General features: G+C 49.9%; 1 protein-coding gene across 1 annotated transcript; it reads right to left on the bottom strand.

Annotated features, from left to right (window-relative positions):
- Positions 1 to 3940: 3940 nt before the first annotated feature.
- Positions 3941 to 4879, bottom strand: LOC142046705 (putative G-protein coupled receptor 139). The gene has a single exon (XM_075064715.1). It carries the CDS (start codon positions 4877 to 4879, stop codon positions 3941 to 3943), a length of 939 nt encoding a protein of 312 aa, XP_074920816.1.
- Positions 4880 to 18557: the final 13678 nt, after the last annotated feature.

Here is an 18557-nt window from a genome sequence, read left to right as displayed (position 1 = left end):
GTTCCTGCACCAGGGATAGATCCCAGGGGAACCTTGGAGACCCTCCTGAGAAAGGGAACCAGAGAAGCCAGGGATCAGTCAGCAGCCCCAGTCCCTGCCCCATGTCCCAAGTATGCAACACAGAGCACAGGACACGCAGCCTCGGCCACAGTCACCACAGGAAGGGGTTAATCACAGTGTGTGGGCTGGGCCTGTTACCAGGAGTACGGGCTTGGCATTCTTCCCCGGCCTTTGAGGGGCCTGCTACAGCCCCTCAAAGCACAGCCCCCCCACCTGCTACACCCCATCTCACTGCACAGCCCCCTCTCTGCCCACTGCACACCCCATCCCGCTGAATTGCCCCTTTCCACTTCACACCCCAGCCCTGCACAGCGGATCTCCCAGTTATTGGCTAGGCAGCAGCAGCAGATGCTTTGTTTGCACATCATTCCCCGGAACCCCGAACCCCCCTTTCCCCCTTCTCGGTCCCCCGCCACAGCACTTTGCTTGCCTCACCTCCCCGCTCTGCCCTTCCACCCCTTCCTTCATTCACTCCCTTTCTCCCCACTTCCTTGCCCCCGCTCCCCTCCCCTCCAGCCACTAGCACTGCATGGGGCTCACCAGCCTGCACTATGTGTGCTCACAGGCATGGCTGGGCGTGGGAGCTGGCTGACAGCTTTCACCCTCCCAGGAAATTGAGCTGCTGGCAGAGCAGCAACGCAAACAGTCTTTCTGTCTCCCGGCTGCCAACATATCCCTGCAGGGTTAGCCTTAACGGGAGCTGTGCCGCAGGGGAGCCAGGCACCCTGCCGCACTGCTGGGGAGAACTTGGCTCTTCAGGCCCCAGCCAAAGGGTGGATGGCGACAAGCGGGTGGCTGGCCCGGAGCAGAAGGCGGATGGAGGGCAGCCCAAGAGGCAGAGCCAGGAGGCCTGGGGTGGAGCACAGGAGAGGCGAGCAGCTGCTGAATTCCAGGGCAATTGCTGAATCTGGAATGTGGGGGAGCCCCAGCGGCTGGCACATAGCTTCATGGAGGCTGGGGCCAGCCCACAGGCCCCACTGCGATGGGCTGGGAATGAGGCTGGACAGTAGGGCATGGGCAGGGTCTGCCCTATCCCAGCCTGCTGAGGGATGGGGCCCAGCTCTGCAGCCCTTTGTCCACAGCACTCGGCCCTCCTGCCTACTGCCCCAGCTCAGCATCATAGGGAAGGGCTGGAGCCTTGGACTAGGCAGAGAGCTGAATCACACAGGTGGCCAGTGCTGGCCTGGGCCTTGGCACCAGATAAAGTTGCATGTCCTGTTCATGGTGCTGCCCAGCTGCTCTGCCCTTGTTCAAAGCTGCTGGGCAAACACCAGCTTTTTCCTACAGTTACGTAAATAAACATGAGCCCGATTCACCAGTCACTGAACCTACGTCAACTCCAGCTCACTAGAGCTTGGTGGCCCCGCAAGGAACATTCCTTTATATAAATGTTACATGAAATCTGATGCGCGGCTGGACAGAGAAACAAGTGAGAAAAGCCAGGGAGCGGAGGACAAGGGATGCAGCAGCTAGCCCTGGCTGGAGAACTTAGCCTTGACTCTGAACCTAAAGTTGAGCTCATTATCCGAGCACCATCGTCTCCACACGCTGGAGCCAGAACAGGTGACCGTTTGCAGGGCAGGGGGCTGCTTCAGTAGAAACAGACATGGAAACAGGTTCTGAATGAAACTAGATCAGATCTTTTACTCAAAGCAGCGGCTGAGTCTCTTTGCTGCTTCACCTCACGCCCTTCTGGGACTCAGCCAGGGCCGGCTCTAGCCATTTTGCCGTCCCAAGCATGGCGGCACGCCGCAGGGGGCACTCTGCCGCTCGCCGGTCCCGCAGCTCCGGTGGATATCCTGCAGATGTGGCTGTGGAGGGTCCGCTGGTCCCGTGGCTCTGGTGGATCTCCCGCAGGCGTGCCTGCGGCCTCCGCAGGCACGCCTGCGGAGGTCCAACTGGAGCACCTGCCGCCTTCCCGCGACCGGCAGAGCGCCCCCCCCCCGCAGCGTGCCACCCCAAGCACGCCCTTGGTGCGTTGTGGCCTGGAGCCGGCCCTGGACTCAGCCAGACCAAGGAGCCAAAACACTGTGCGCCTGCTGCTGCCGCCCCTCAGTCATTGTGGCCCAGGCAGACTCGGAAAGAAGCAACTGTCTCTTGAGCAAACCAGACCTTGCAGGGTGGCCAGGCTGCTGCCGCCAAAGGAGCCTACTGATCACTTTTTGGAGTAAGGCAGCAAACATTGAGGAAGGGGGCTCTACAGATGACTCCAAACAAAGATGTGAGAATTGTTGCCTCTGTGGGAAAATCTGCAGTATCAGCACCTAATTCAGTATTTATCTACATGCTACCAAAAAAATCACCCTCCGGTACAGTGCTTAACGCCCCAGAACACAGCTCGGCAACTGCTGCTAGACGCAGATGTGAAACAGCTCTGCTTCAGACTTGGCACAGTAGTAACTACAGCTGACGGCAGCAGAGCAGGTAGGCACCCACTACACGCTGGGAATATGCCCACGAGAGGCAATACCCATAGCAATATGGTAACTCTCATAGAATTGCGGGACGTCAAGATGTCCTCTAGTCCGGTCGCCTGCACTCGTGGCAGGACTAAATATCATCTAGACCATCCCTGACAGATGTTTGTCCAACCTGCTCTTAAAAATCAGAGATACAGAAGAAATGCTCAGCTGGCTGCGAAGGGAATACAGTAGAACCCCGTTTATCTGACACGCCAGCCACTCTCAAGCGAGCAACCGGAACACACAGCTCCAGAAGTGGGTGCGCTCCCCTTTGGCCACTAGATGGCGCTGCGGTCTCACACTTTCCAATTCTCTGGATTATCCAAATTTTTGATTATTGGATCCGGCCCTGGTCCCTGTTAGATCAGATGACAAGCTCTCCGTTAAGATGGAGTACGAGAACCCTCGGCACAACATGAAGCCTGTATTTTTTACTTCACTTAGGCCTGATCCACAGACAGATTTTGAATTGATACAACTATGTCAATTAGGGATGTGATTTAAAAATATATAGTTACATTGATACAAATCCTAGTTATATTGGGATGCAGCTGATGTATCAATGTAGCATATTCTCCTTCCCCTGCTTCCGACTTTTCCTAAGCTACCTGAGCATGCCCAGAACTGCGAGACTGTTAGCAGGCTGTCAGTGGCTTGCATTGAAAAATCCAGTGCGCAAACATGAAAACACAGTCTAAGTAGAGCCGGATAGAAATTTTCCAACGAAGTTTTGCTGGAACACACCAACGCATTGAACCCAAAATGTTTTTCAGAAACATCTTGGGTTTGATGAACTTTCCTGGCAGGCTGCTGGAGATCATGAGTTTCCCAGGTCCATGACTTCAGGGCAGCACTACCAGGGCTTCCAGGATCCCTGCTGAGGCCCAGGTGCCTGAAAGCTCAGGGAGCTCTATCTCCATCTCTAATCAGAAAGGAGCCTGGAAGCTCTGCAAACCCCAGCTTCTGAGCCGGCAGCCCTGGGAGCTAGCTGACCGAGGAGTCTGGAAGCCCTGGGGTCCCACATAGTGGGGCTGCCCTGGAGCCACAAACCCTGCAAGCCCTGGTGGCTGCTGCCTGAAACTGACAAGAATCAAGTCAGTTTCACTCAGCCACTGCTGGGGTCCCAGGAAGAAGATTGTGTGTTCCTGTTTCTTTCAGAATTTCTTGAGTTGTGGGAAATTTCAAAAAATTTGGTTTTGTTCCCATTCAGAAAGAAACATGTTCTAAAATACAGAAATTTCCCACAATCCTGAATTTTGGCTAGCTCTAATTCTAAGGCCCTATAACATTGACCCATCATAGCCAGTTTTCCTCTGAGCGCTGAAATAGTCACTCGGAGGGGCTGGGATACCCATGTGCTATTTCACATCCAAACTACCAACACTCCTTGCCAATCGATGACAAAGCCGGAATGTGCATTAAACCTGGAAGATGGCTGATGGGTGCATTCTCTGTGCTTTGTAGGGAAAGAGGAGAGCCTTGAGGCAATGGACTAGCTCCCTGCGGAAGGCAGTCTGGGTGCAGGCATAGAGATACATGTTCACAGCTGAGTTGATCAGTTCCAGCATAGTGCCAAGGTCCACCGCAATGTTAATGGCCTTGGAGTAATCTTGTCTTTCTATGTCGTAATGGCAGGTCCGGAGAATAATCTGAGTGACGAACCTGGTGGCGCCAAGATAAGCGAACATCATCGAGACAGTCACAAGGAGGCAGATGGATTTCTTCTTCTGGTACCTGAATTGGGCCCCAGAGTTCACTCGGTGGAGCCCTCCGGCCATCACACAGTGCACTTTGTTGCTGAGGATGATCTGCCTGAGGGTCAGGCTGTTCAAGGTGAAGATGATGATATAAGGGACAATGTTGACCAGTGAGGCCTGAAACCATACCAGTCCTTCGACGTAAGAGTTGGGAAGGTCAGGATTATACTTGCAGACCACCTGCCCCGTCCCATTCACCCTTTCTGATCTGTTGGACCAATAGTACGGGATAGCCACTAAGTAGCTGCAGATGTTAACCAAGGCGATCGTGTAGAGCGTGCGTCTCGGGGAGCAAAGCTTTGCCTTCAGCTTGAAGGTGTTGATAGTCACGAAGCGCTCGACGGTGAAGGAGACCACCAACCAGACGGAGGCATTGACTGCACCGTAATTGAAGACATCCCGGAGGGTGCACCAGGGGTCCCGATACCAGAACAGCTCTGTGCTGTAGCATTTCAGGATCATCTCAATGAGAACAATAAGAATGAGAACCACAGTGTCGGCCAGGGACATCGCCATCAGGTGGTAGCGACTGGAGGCAGAGATCAAGCAGTCCCTTCGCCAGAAGATCACAAAAGTCATGATGTTTGCTGAAAGAGACATTCCCGCAGCTGTTTGAGTTGGAAGCAAACCCATCTCCCCCCCCTACACACACACTGCTATGGCTGAGCCGTAGGGCCAACAGGAGAACAGCACAGCACAGACCTCTGCTGTGACCCAAGACCCCCTCAATGCCAATTGGCAAGGGGGTTACAGGAATGTCCTGATTCCAGTGCATACATCCTGGTTCACCACAGTGTCATGGGAGGGCTTAAATGAAAGCCAGTGTTGCCCCAGTCATTAATATCGCTGTGAAATGTGTGTATAGATGCTACATAAGGGATTATGTACATTGGCTGCAAATATTTTCATAGAGTCTTTATTAAGGCACAAGTCACTAAGAGAGGTGAAGAATCAGATTTTCGGTCAGACAAGAGATGTTTATTCACCAGTCTCTCTGTTGGGATGTACATTAAACACTGTAAGCTAACACAATGGATACTCAGGAAGTTAAAGAGATGTGACATCACCAGAGATACAGCAAACAGGGAAAACAAGCCACAGGTGGTTAGCCTGTCTCAGAGCACAGGCAATCAAAAAGGGGGTGTAAGCAGAAGGCACAGAAGACACCCCATGACCCTGCACCTAGGAAGTAAACGACAGCATGAAAATGGGATCTCAACCAAGCTTGGCTGAAAAGCTGCAGAAGATGTTGGATGAGAAATTTCTGTTAGTTAAGTTTAGTCTCTAGAAAGCATGTTATAATTTTGTTTGATATGTAATCATTTGTTTCCAAGATCCTCACTCACTGTCACTTGAATGTTGAATCTTTGATCAGAAATTTAGTCTTGTTCTCACTAGAAATAGATCTAAACGCTGTGCAAAGTGCTGGACCAGAGCTGAATCTAATCAGCAAGGAACCTGGAAGCTCTGCAAACCCCAGCTTCTGAGCTGGCCCGGGAATCTGGAAGCCCTGGAGCCACAGACCCTGCAAGACATGGTGGGGCAGCAGGCCGGTTATTTCTCTGAGTAGACAGTGGCAGGGGCTGGACATCGCAAGGGAATGTTTCAAAGGGGCTTGGGGACTGGGCTGCATCTATTGTTAACTTGCAAGGCAAAGCCAGGGCTGGTACAGCCCAGTGAAGAGCGCTGGAGTGTCTGACAGGCTGGTGGTGTCAGGGAGCTGTCACCCAGCTATGCACAAGAGTCCCTCAAGCTACAGGCTGAGGATACCAACATGACTGAAGTCCTAGTACCCAGAGAACCATCACATATGTGCTGAATCAACCTGACAGCTTTTACTCTGCAATACTACCAGCCAGGCGGAGATCCAAAACCCTTCATGCCTCATTTACACAGGGAAATTGACTGGCATAGCCAGAGCAGAGTAAGCTCTTCTTCACCCCTCTTCTGGAATAGGTGCCCACATGGGCACTCATTCCCAGCTAGCTATTGCAGAACACCATGATTCTGGTCAGTTTGCACATGTGGGCATGCCCTGAGGCAAACAGGCCCAAGGGAGGGTGCTGCTGTTTGACTGGATAGAGGTATCTTCACGGTATTACAGGTGACCTCCAAATGGAAAATCAATGTCTTAGCTTCATCCATAAAGAAGCAAAAGAGGGAAGGAGAGAGGGTGCTTGTTGGTGTATTAGAAATTCAGGTTTTTGTCCACTCTGGAACTCCTTAGGCAAATGGAAAACTGATGACATCACAAGAGACAGAAGAAAGCAAGCTGAGTAATAGAGGAGAAGAGATTTTTAGCCAGACAGGGTGTTGTTATGGTTAACACTTATTCAACTCCAATGCCTAACAAACATGTAGGAAAAGTCAGTATGTGTTAAAGATTCAACACCACCTGCACTTAAATTGTAAGAAAGCACCCAATATACAGTTAAGATCCCACAAAGAAGTCCTCTAGCAAAACCAAGGAAGTAACAGTCTTGGTATTTTAAAGGGCTTGTCTACACAGGGGAAATTGAGCAGCATAACTATTCTGAGTTAGCTGTTAGTTACTGTGGAATGACTATGCTGGTCAAGTTCTCACCCAGATAGACAAGATCTAATGCTTTTAAAAAATCCCTTTTCCTTATAAAGATTTAAAAGTTTATCTGTAATAAAGAAGCAAAAAGAGGCAAACCCAGATTAAAAATCCTTTTCAGGTCACATTCAGCAGGGCAGCCGCCTCTCTCTCTAAATCACATAATTCAAAAGAGACAGAGGATGACTCCAATGAAGCTAGGATTTCAATGGGAATTTTGCTATTGACTTCAACAGAGCCAAGATTTCACTCCAGACATTTTAAGTTATTAAAAATTGAGGATGGTGCAGAAAACGTTTGCAGCAAAAGAAATCAAGAGGTTAAGGTTTCATTTGTGCCCCATGTGTTCTCCTGTTCCCTGAGCACCTTTATCTCCTGTGGCACTTAGAAACTCAGGGTTCAGTGTGGAACATGCTTAGAAGTGATCTTCTGTTTTATAGCTTGAGCTAGTCCGAAAAACACCCCCCATCCCCTAAATTCATAGTTGTTTCCCCAGGTTTGAAATAGCGTCTCCAGGTGTCCACATTTCAAAAAGGAAGTTGAAACACTGGAAAGGGCTTAGAAAAGAGCAACTGGAGTTAACTTTCAGGTGATCTTTCAGGGTTCCTTCCAGTTCTATGAGATAGGTAGATCTCCATATATTTCAGGGGGAGGGATAGCTCAGTGGTTTGAGCGTTGGCTGGCTAAACCTAGAGTTGTGAGTTCAGTCCCTGAGGGGGCCATTTAGGGATCTGGGGCAAAATCAGTACTTGGTCCTGCTAGTGAAGACAGGGGGCTGGACTCAATGACCTTCCAGCTCTGTGAGGTAGGCATATCTCCATATATAACTTAGGTCTGGGAAAACTTGCCTTACAGTTAGAGATTTCAGAAGCACAGCCTATTTAGGGGAGCAGAGAGAAGATTAAGAAACCACTTGATCAGGGTCTACAAGCACCTGTACATGGAAATGATTTCTGATAGCCGAGAGCCTTTAACCTACCAGACAAAGGCATGACAAAAATCCAGCAGCTGGAAGTTGAAGCTAACAAACAGGCTCTGAATACAAGGCACACCCTTTTGAAAGCGAGGGTAACCCACCTAGGGACTTGGTGGATTCTCCATCCCTAGAAGTCTTTAAGTCAAGACTGGGTGCATCTCCCTAAAGCCCTGCTCCAGGGCAACCAGAAGCTATGAGATGGACACAGGATCACAATTCTTCCTTTGAGCCTTAAAAATGTCTGAAGATGACTATCCAGCCACACCCCTCCTGCCTCACATACTCACATGGGATCCCGATTATGGCCAGAAGCGGGTAAAACACTTTCTGTAGCGTTATCATCCAATGATCCTGAGTCATTTTAGAGGACAGCTCTGCTTTCCCAAGGTCTCAAACAACTGCTAACCAGTTCACCAGCCCCAGGACAAGGAACAATTTTGTTCTCAGCTTATCTTTCTAAGCAGCCCTCTTTAAACAAAATTACTGTCTTTTAATTTACTGCTGCGCTAGAAGCCCCACGTTAATGATTACCTGGCTGGAGAAAGAAAGGGGAACATGAGGCAGATGGAATTGTTAGATCAGTACAAATTAAACAGGACCTATTATAGAGCCAGGCACATGGGCAGCGGGCGCAGCCGCCCCCGACCTGCCACTGGACGCCTGGGCCATGGTGCCCCCTCCGCACGTCGCCTCTTTCCTTCCCTGCTCTGCCCCTTCTCTGAGGCCCCCATCGGCCACTGCTGCCTGACTAAGTCTCTCTTCTCCTCCACTCCACCCCCTGTCTCTAGAGGTCCCCTCCGTTCCCCACATCCCACCTTTCCTTCACCCCCTTTCCTCTGCAAGCCCCCCTCCCCACCTGCCACTCACTGCTCACTGTGTCCCTGTGGGCAGTGGGGTTCTTGCAGGGGAGGGGGTGGAGAGAAGGGACATGAAGAGCACAAGCAGCAGGGGCTTTGGGGGAAGGGGTGTGTGGAGAAGAGACACAGGGAGCAGTGAGGTTCTTGCAAGGGAAGGGGGAGGGACAGTGAGTGGTGGGGGCCTCACAGGGGTGGAAGGGGGAAGAGGAGGAGGAATGCAGCGAGCAGTGGGTGGGGGGCATGAGTGGTGGCAGGGTCTGGGGCCAAGTGTGGGCATGGCTGCGGGCAGGAGGGACAGGGAGCTGGCCTCCCCCAGGGGAAGCATCACCAGCCACTCATGGCCAGGAATACGTAACAGTTGGGGTCCAAAGCCATACAGAAGCTTCTCCCTCAAACAGCAGCAGAGCAGGAAGTAGGTCAGCCATTTAGACGGTTTTAAGGCAAACAATCTGTTTTTAGATGCTTTGTGCCCTGGCCGGTACTGAGACAAAACTGGATGTGGTCTTGGCCAGTACAAGCCAGGGGAAGCCGATCTGAAGAGTGCGTCGACTCCACTCCTGCCGGCGGGACCTAGCATACACGGTGCATGAGGGCATGCTGGCAGGGACGGAGCAGGGTGCATTTCAAAATGGTGTCCTGATGCTGCAAGACCACTTGCCGGGAGGGGCAGGGTCATGCTGGCAGGGGTGGCCGGTATTCTGGGAATGCAGGACTGGCTCTCCAAGCAGGCAGTACAGCCTTGTGCTTGAGAACTAGGGTGGGAGACCTGGCCCTTCTCATCTTGGCCAAAGGCATTTAGGCACCTAGTGGGATTTTCAAAACTGCCTCTGCAGGTCAGGTGCCTAACTCCTATTGAGTGCAGAAGGGATTTAGGCACCTAACCTGCTTGGCTGATTGCGAAAAACCCCTGTCACCTCAATGCCTCTGAACAGCTGGCCCTTTGTTTCTCCATCCCTAAAACAAGATCAGTGATGCTTCCTTCCTCAACCTACCCATTGTCTGCATGTGCTCCTGCGGCAGAAATCACCTCTTTTCCCGTGTTCGTACCATGCCATCAGAATGCTGCTATTGTAATATTAACTCCGGCTCCTGCAGTCATATTAACAGCAGCAAAGTTGGGAAGGGGCGTCGTGGGCCTGGGGAGAGATGGACACCCCAGCTCATACCCGAAAGTGCTGCAGGCCTGGGATTCTTACTGATCTATCCCCCTTGCTGAAGGGGCGCAACTCCTAGGAACATCTTCAGGTTCTCTTCCTCCCAACATCACAGAGATTTTCAGGCAGGCAGCAGGGGACAGGGAAATGGAGAAGGGGGTTAGTGGTATAACACTTTGTTTACCAGGAGTGCCCTGATGTGCTAGGCACTGTATGCACTCAGAGGACAGCCCCTGCCCGAGTGCTCACAATTCAACACCAGTTCTGCTCTAACAAGCTGTTTAGCACAAGCTTGCCTAGTGCTCCTTCTCCCCAGCAGCCCATTCTCTGGCATGCACTGACCTCTGCAGGGCCAGCACCATTACTCCCTTTGGGATCTCAAAGCCATTCAGCTCTGACGCATGGAGTGGTTTGTCTCCCCCAGAACAGCTGGAAGGGCAACATCTCCCCAGTCCCAGCACCAAGGGATCTACTCTCTGCAGCAGCCAATGGTTAAAGGTCACCGCACAAATGCACTAACTGTTCTACGAGGAAGCACCAGCAGAGGGAGGAAGAAGCTCCAGGACTGACTCCCTTGTGAGCACATTACACTGACATTTGGAGGTTTCTTGGCCTATAAACCAATTCCTTTCATTTCGGGGCCCAGCCGAGGGCCACTTTGAGCAAGGAAAGGAGGTTTGGGGGACCTATAGGCAGGTTACTGCCCCCTGTAGAGGATCCACGTATTCCCTAGCACAGACAGAGACTCCTGTACCTTCCCTCTACTGTCAGTGCATTCAGGGGAAGAGATGGATGATTGCTTTTTTCCTTCTAGCAGCTGGGCAAACCCTTCCACCTCTTCTGCTTCATTCTTCTGAGGGCAACGGGAGCAGGATGGAGCGAGGGGTGCTCAAGGCCTGGGGGGTGGAACATTGGTGGGCCCAGTGTCCCTGCAGCCACCGATGGGAAGCAGCTGCATGGTCAATACGGGCTCCTCTGTAACTTCTCATTGTACATCAAGATGCTTTACACACCTTCCTCTGCCTTATGTTACTGATGGGCTCTCGCCTGCCACTAAGGCAGTAGTTGGCATCTCATGTGACTCGGCCACTGCATGATCCCATTGTGGGCAGATGAGTGCCGAGAACAGAGCCTCAAATGCTGCTGCCTGGCTGCAGCTGACTAGGGGGAGAGGGGAGCGTGTTGAGTGTTCCCCTACTGCAGTCCTGGCTGGTGGAGGGGGTAGGCTGGACTCCAGACTCTGCCCCCTGCTGTTCAACCCTAGCACTTCAGCTTAAAAACCAGGGCAGCGGCACACACTACTGATAATTCTGTGCCCTTCACAGCCCGCATCCACTATCTCCGTGAGAGGCTACGCAAGCTGGGAACTGAACCTAGAAGTCCATCGCAAAGTCACATCCCAGGCCCGGTGTCACTCCCAAAGAACCTGTCACATCCAAGGACTTGGCTACGTGCACACATTGAAACTATGGGCAATCCATTACACATCCTCCTCTGGTCCAAAGGACAATAGGCGCTGGCCTGGTCACTGCTCACCCCTACACCTCTTCCCAGCACAGCAGTCACATGCCGATACTGTTTTTTCCTTTAGTGAGTAAAACATAACATTCCCATTTTAGGTCAACCCCAAACTAATTGGGGGTGTGAGAGTTTTTTGGTTCAACAACTGAACCAAATAAAAAAATTAATTATTCGCTTGGCTCTAAATAAACCCTCATCAAGTAACCAGCAGTTTTGTAACCTACTTCTATTTTTCTTGCAACGGAAGCTAGACAATAAAACTCATGTGCAACAGACACTAGCCTGTGTTCGGTGGGGACGCATTCCCAACTAAAGAGAGAGCTTTCTATTTCGAGTGCAGAGCTTCGGTCAGCAGGAAACATCTCCTCAATGAGCACACACCCAGGGCTCTTTACATCCGGGAAGCTGCCATTTGTACACTGCTGGTCCAGCACCAGCTCCCAGGGGATATAGTAAAGGAGCTGACAGCTAATAGCCTTTCAGTGAGTGAGTAACATCCTGGACAAGTCTCAGGGCTTTGGGGAACATTAATAAAAGGAACAGGAAGTATTATCCAGAGAGCTCACAGAATGATAAAACTAACACTCACCTTAGGAGAGGATGCAGGGTGAGTTAGATATGGAGCTTGGCAGGATTCAATTTAAATGTTTGATCACTGGTAAATGTCAGTTTCACTGACATACAGAAATTGATGAAAAGCTTTCCATTAATAACAGCTGGCAAGAATTGTCTGCCCCACACATAGCACCTGTAGTGAGCCGCTGTCACTAGACCTAGGAGCCCTCTACAGCTCCACTGTCATGCCCCATTCACTCACTCACCGACCAGGAGCGTGATGGCCATCCCTGGGGGGGAACCATTCAGCAGTGGTTGGCCTCCCTCTCAGTTGGGGGCTCATCCTCCTCTTTGTGGCCCTGACTGTGGGTTTCTGCTCCACCAGGCCAGGACTGCAGCCTCCCTTTCACCCTGTGCCTGGGTATCTTGGGCCCCTCGCTAAGGTAGGGAGCCCCCTGCAGCCCTGCTGTGGGGACTCCTCATTAATTTCCCATGACTGTGAAAACTAAATAGTTAAAAACTGAGGAAAAAAGCTTAAGAATCTATATTAATTGCCAACATTTAAATAAAATAAGAATCCAAGTCTGCCAAGCCTAGACAAGATTTGATGATGGGTCAGAGTGAGGCTCCATTGTCACAGTTACTAGCCTTCTGATTGGTGTTCTCAGAGGTGCTGCACATGTGCATTCCACTCTCAGCGTGAAGGTGCCCTGCATACACTCGTTGGAAATTTTCCCTCCATGGTACCTGCCAGGGCAGCTTGAGTGTCCTCTGCCATTGCACACCACTGTGTGCTGGTCTAAAGGTCCCCAGTGGCCCAGAGCTCTGTCAGTTCCTTCTTGCTGGACAACTCCAAAACAAAGCAGGAGGAGGGCGAGTCATGGAAGGAACATGTGCCCCACACCTCATAGAACCACCGTTATAGGAGATTAGTAACCATTTTTTCTTCAAGTGATTTCACATGTGCATTCCACTCGGTGTCTCTCAAGTCAAAGCAGTGAAGGGATTGGAGTCTCTGTGCACACAGGCTCACACTTTGAACCGTAAGTAGACCTGACAGAGGGCTTTCTACTATTTAACAAGACATCCTGAACTTGATTCGAGCAAGACTCCTCTGTAGGATTTAGCCAGGGAGCCTCCAGGCTATTAAACAAAGAACTCGCAGGTTTGGGTGGAGCAGCTGACCAGGAACCTGTGAAATTACAAGTGGTTCCAAAGGAAGCAATATCAGAGGCTCCATTGACAGATCCAGCAGAATGGAGAACCAGTGCTGCCGAGGCCACACTAGGGCTATTAGTGCAACCCGGGCATGGTCCCGTTTGAGCTTTGCCAACACTCAGTGTAGGAGTGGAATTGGAAGAAAAGCGTAGCAGAGCTTATTCAACCAGGCTAGCAGGAAAGTGTCCATGATGGAACCTGGATGGTGATCTTGTAGGGAACAAAACTGGTGGCATTTCTCGGTGAGCTCTATCATCATCGGGAGCGGGTGAGATGCCTCCTGAAGAAACTACTAGTCAGGAGAGGAAGAGCATGAAGCCAGCACAGGTTGCGGCTACCCCTTCTCTGTTAGCTGTCCAGCAGGCTCCTTCTGCTCAATACTGGGCTCAGGAACTGGTAGTGCCTGGCGAATAGTCTCCCCACACCTCTCTGACAACACAGAGCAGGGACGCCTTGTGCAGGAGCAAGAAACAAGGAGGAAACCCTATGGGTTCCAAAAGGACCACTGGACCAGTGGCCAGCCCTAATGACATACCCGATCCCACTCCACCTGAAGGATCTTGAGGCAATCTGGATAATAACTACCCAGGAGGAGGAAGGGGAAGAGTAGCATGACTGGCTCTGATGCTGGGAATCATAGGTGCCAATCGCAATTCAGAGGAGGATGAGTCACCCTGTGCACACCAATGGGGCAGGCTCCAGAGGGTGTCAGAACAGCACCGAGTCGGCGAAGAGCACAGAGCAGCCAACATCGCAGGCTCCCCCTTCAACAGTACTGATGGGCATGAAGTCTAAAGCACAGGAGGTTGTCACAGCACCAACAATACCGGGGATACCAGCACCAGCAGGCTCAGCAGATCTCTCGCGGCTGCAAATGCCTTCAGCGTGGTTGGCATTGAGACAATCTCAGGCTGCTGCAGTACTTCAGATGTAGGTGCCACTTGGGGCCCTGGACTCGATGGTGCCAGCCTCAGTGCTGGAGTGAATGGTGCCATCTGATAAGAGGAGTGTGTGGATTTTGGAATCCACATGCTTATTACATTTAGGTGTCTGATCTTCCTCCCTCAAGATGTCTAGAGACTCTTTGTAGGCACTGGAGAGGGTGAGCTATGTTGGGTCTTAGGCAGCAGAGGAGGTGCACTTCTAACTGAAACCCTTAGCGTCGAGTCAGGATGATTGGGTTCTTAAGGCAGTCTCAGGGCTGCATCCATAAGCAAAAACTTCAGCCTGCTTCAGTCTTTTTTAAGTCCTTGGCTTAGAGTCTTTGCAATTTTAGCAACAATCCCAAATATGAGCTTCCCCCAAACACTTCAAGCAGCGTGAGGGTGAGTTGGTCATAGGCATCGGCCTAGAAAAGAGACACAGGGCTTGAAGTCTGGTGACCAAGGCATCCCTCGGAACTGAAAACCCCAGATCTGGGAACTGAAAAAGAAAAGTGTTATGGATAGTACCTAATAACTAACCCTAAGTAACTATAACATTGGTTAACTTTTTAATAGAAATTTACAATGAGCTGTACACAGAGTATCTGCTAAGGCAAGGCAAGCAATTCCACCGACTGGATGGCAAGAAGGATCTGAACGGGGCTGTTGGGTCCTTTACACCAGCACATAGTGGTGTGCGAGAGCAAAGGGCTCTCAAGCTTCTCCAACAAGTACCACTGAGGGAAATGTGAGTGTGCGCATGGTGCATACACACCGAGTGGAATGCACACGTGCAATCAGTTGAAGAAAAACTACTGAGGTAAAGCTTAGAGCCACGACCATAGGAATGCAACTAGCCATTTCTGTCATGAACTGACAGTTTCAACTACAAATGAACAGGGTAGATGGTCCATCTAAGGTGGACCCAAAATACCGAGCAGAGTATTTTGGTTTGAAAACAACTTGCCTGTTATCTTCTTAATATAGACACACAGGAAAGGTGAAAAGGAACTTTGCACTGAGATTGAGATTTTGCCACAAATAGAATCTAATGGGGGATGCAATACCAGAGTGAATCTGGCCCAGAAATGTGCTTGGGACAGACAAATCACCACAGATAGCTTAAGTGACTACTCTGCAAGAAAAACACCAGCACTGGTACAGCTACATAAGACACCCACACCCGTTTGGGCATTTACATACTGGATTCAAGTTGGGAAGGGAAACTTCGCCCCTCCCCTCCCCTTTTTTTTTAAACCTATCCCATTTGCTTTATCCCAGCAGCCTCCTTCAAGGACAGGCTGTTGCATTCACTGTGGATCACGCAGAGAAGTACTTCTTGCCTCTACTCTGCACAACACAAGATTTGGTTTGAAATAGGACTGATAAGTTAACTGGGCTCATCTCCACTGACAAGCTGCAAAGCGGAATATCCGGTTCCCATCGGTAGTTACTTCAGGGCATCAACTTGTCTGTTACAGCTATCCCCCTATTCCATTTTGTTTCTTACAGCTGTCCCCATACTCCATTTTGTTTTTGTTCTCCTCCTGTGGCCGCCCCTCCCTGGCTGTTAAGTTGTTTACCAGGGCCACTGCCCTTCTCAAAGGGAGGGCCCCTTAATTGCTGTTTTTTAACAAAGAGCCATTGCCTTCTCAAAGGGATGGCCACTTGTGCTAAGTGGACCATTGCACCCGTTCAAAGGTTAGTCCGTTACACCTTGTTGAACCTGGGCTTGGTGTAGGGTAGGGCAATGTCCAGACTGCGCAAGACCTGTTGTGTTTTAAAGATCCTGGCATGAGTCATAGCCTCATGTGTCTTTTGAGTCATCTATTGCACAGGACTCTGCCCAGACATGTCTCTGTGCTCACCTGCAGTTTTTTCTCCTGTGCCTCCTCTCCTGTGACAGAGGGAGCCTATCAGAATTACTGCGGAAACTGCCCTGAGTTTGCCTTTAAAAAACAGACATTTTTGAAACTAACAGCAGAAAGGTTCCTGCATTGCGCCTGGTCTGATCAGCAGGGGTTCTGGGGGTCCTTTCTCTGCTCTCGTTTATTTTGAGTACCCCCATGTTTTGAACCCCCCCCATGAAGAACAAAATTACTGCCTGAGAGATCTCCGGATTATTGAGACCGTACCTAGCCTTCTGATTTCTTGCTGCTTTTGCCTCTGCTGTTCCTTGGGGGCTGTAAGAATCCTCTGTGAAATTGTTTATTTTATTTTTTATTATTAGCGCTGGCTCTGTCCCTAGCACACAGACTCAACTAAACCTTGGTCTGTGTCTTAAAACCTCTTCTAAACTCCGCAGCACTTGCTGCTAAAAATAAGTTGTGCCGCTGCTAAGCTCTGCTCCGATGGCTTGCCTCGGGGCTCTCTACTTCCAGCGTATCCACTGCTGCAGCCACCATCCTTGGCTCCGTGGGAGGATCCTGGGCAATACCACTTCGCCCTCTGTAATTCCCCATAGCCATAAGGTGCAACCCTAGGTTTTGTTTTTTGTTATAATTGAAGTTTGTTAAGTTAATAGAGCTGTAAGTTCAACTGCCTTGTTTATAAGTTGCTGTTTGTTGCTCCGATAGTTGCTGTTATGTTTTGCTGTAGAGATTGTGATATTGTTGTTGGTGTGGCCTAGTTGTTGGTTAAGATCACGTTTGTGTTTTTTTTACCCTCCTCCTCATTTCCTCTCGCGTTCTTTTTTTCACCCTGCCCTTTCGCTCCCCTGTATAACTTTGTCTGTTTTTCCGCCGCTCCAATACCCCCCTCTTGCTCGATCTCGTACACCCTGCTGCTCCCCCCCGTCTCATCACCCTCCGAAACTCCCAACTCCGCTGCTCCCCTCCCCGCGTCTGCATCACCCTCCGAAATTCCCCAAAACCCCTGCTGCTTCTCCCCGTGAAATTCCAAACCCTGCTGCTTTTCCTTTGTTTCGTGTCTGCTTGTATTGCTTAAAACCTCTCTCTAGCCATTGTCCTACCCCGCATAGTCCAGAGTCTCTCGCTGCTGCACCACACTCTCCTCTCATCAGTTGCCACTAATCATTCACTCTAATCATTCACACCCCCCCCCGTCCTGTTCCTTGACCCAGCCATTAGGTACACTCTTGCTATCACAGCCTCACAAATTAAGTCAGCAATTTTCTACATTGCTTGTAACTATAACACCTCATCGGTTGCCTCCACTTTTCTAATATACTTTGTATCTGTATTAATACCATTGTGCTACATTGTATATAAGGCCACTAACCACTTAATACATTCTATCTAAGATTGTTAACCATTTTATATAGAAGCTAGCATTTTATTTTGCATTTCTTTTTGGTACGTTTTGCATTCCACACTGTATCTAGAGTTGTTCCTATATAAAGTTGAGTTGCTTATTAACTGTACTGTATCCCATTGTGCTGAACCCCACTTACTGTACCCCACTGTTAGAACTCCCTGCATTGTTCAATAAGAACCCCCCCATCATTGTCTATTGTAAACACCCTATACACCCCATCCCATCGTATTTTATTATTAAATTCCCAACACTTCCTTTTTCCTTTAATAAAGAAATTAAATGGCACCCCACCTGTGTGGTAATTGCTCCCCAAGATCCCATATACCTGCTGGCAGGGACACAACTCACCCTGCACTCAGCCCCCGTCACACTCCCTCATGCAGATGTACTTTGCACTGAGATTCAACTGCCCCTATGGTCTGCAGGGCCAGGGAAGCTATTATCTCAAATCCCTTGAGGCTCAAAATCAAGAGGATTTTAGGTGGAATTATGAAGCTCTTCTTCCTGTCATAAGATGCGCAATACTTGCCCACAGTTCTGCATAAAACTCACGCCCCCTTCTATTTTGGGTATGTGTGGTGCTGCAACTCCAGATATGCTAAGTAGACACAGTATCCTGCTAAGCCCTCTCACACCGCCAAGTAGAGCCAGAAGGTTGGGTTCATTTTTCCCAGGTAGTTAATTTGTCTGCTGGGAAGTGGATGCTTCCTCTTTGCTGCTAATAGCTTTCCCACAGTCACTGGCTCCAAACACTTAGCTTAGCTCACAGACAATCTTACTCTAATGCCTGAAGTCTGAGCACTTATTAACTGATGAAGTTAGTTTTTGTTTAGTTCCCACATGCCACAAGAGCCTTTCCATTATTTGTGTTTTAGATTCTCTTTCTTAGAGAGAGCATCAGGATATGAACTTTTGTAACCGTTTCTTTGCCTTATCACCACACACATTTAATTTAAATGCGCACTGTAAAGGTAATCTCTCTGCTTGATCATTTATGCCTTTATTGTGTTCATGCAAATTGGAGAGTGAAGCATGATTAGTGATTGTCATTGTTATTTCACTTGCTGCATCAGTGTAGGACAATACTGTGGGATTCGAGTCTGATCCTGCTACCGTAAGACAAACACTGATTTCATTGACACTTGGTCTGAAAAACTCTGACCACATTGGATCTGGAAACATGCCTTCCGCTTCCTTTGCGCAACAGAACACAGGACGAC

This window comes from Chelonoidis abingdonii, chromosome 4, assembly GCF_003597395.2.
Source record: "Chelonoidis abingdonii isolate Lonesome George chromosome 4, CheloAbing_2.0, whole genome shotgun sequence".
In the NCBI taxonomy this organism is placed as follows: Eukaryota; Metazoa; Chordata; order Testudines; family Testudinidae; genus Chelonoidis; species Chelonoidis abingdonii.
Note: the sequence above shows the minus strand (reverse complement) of the source record. Positions and strands in the feature narration are given on the sequence as shown.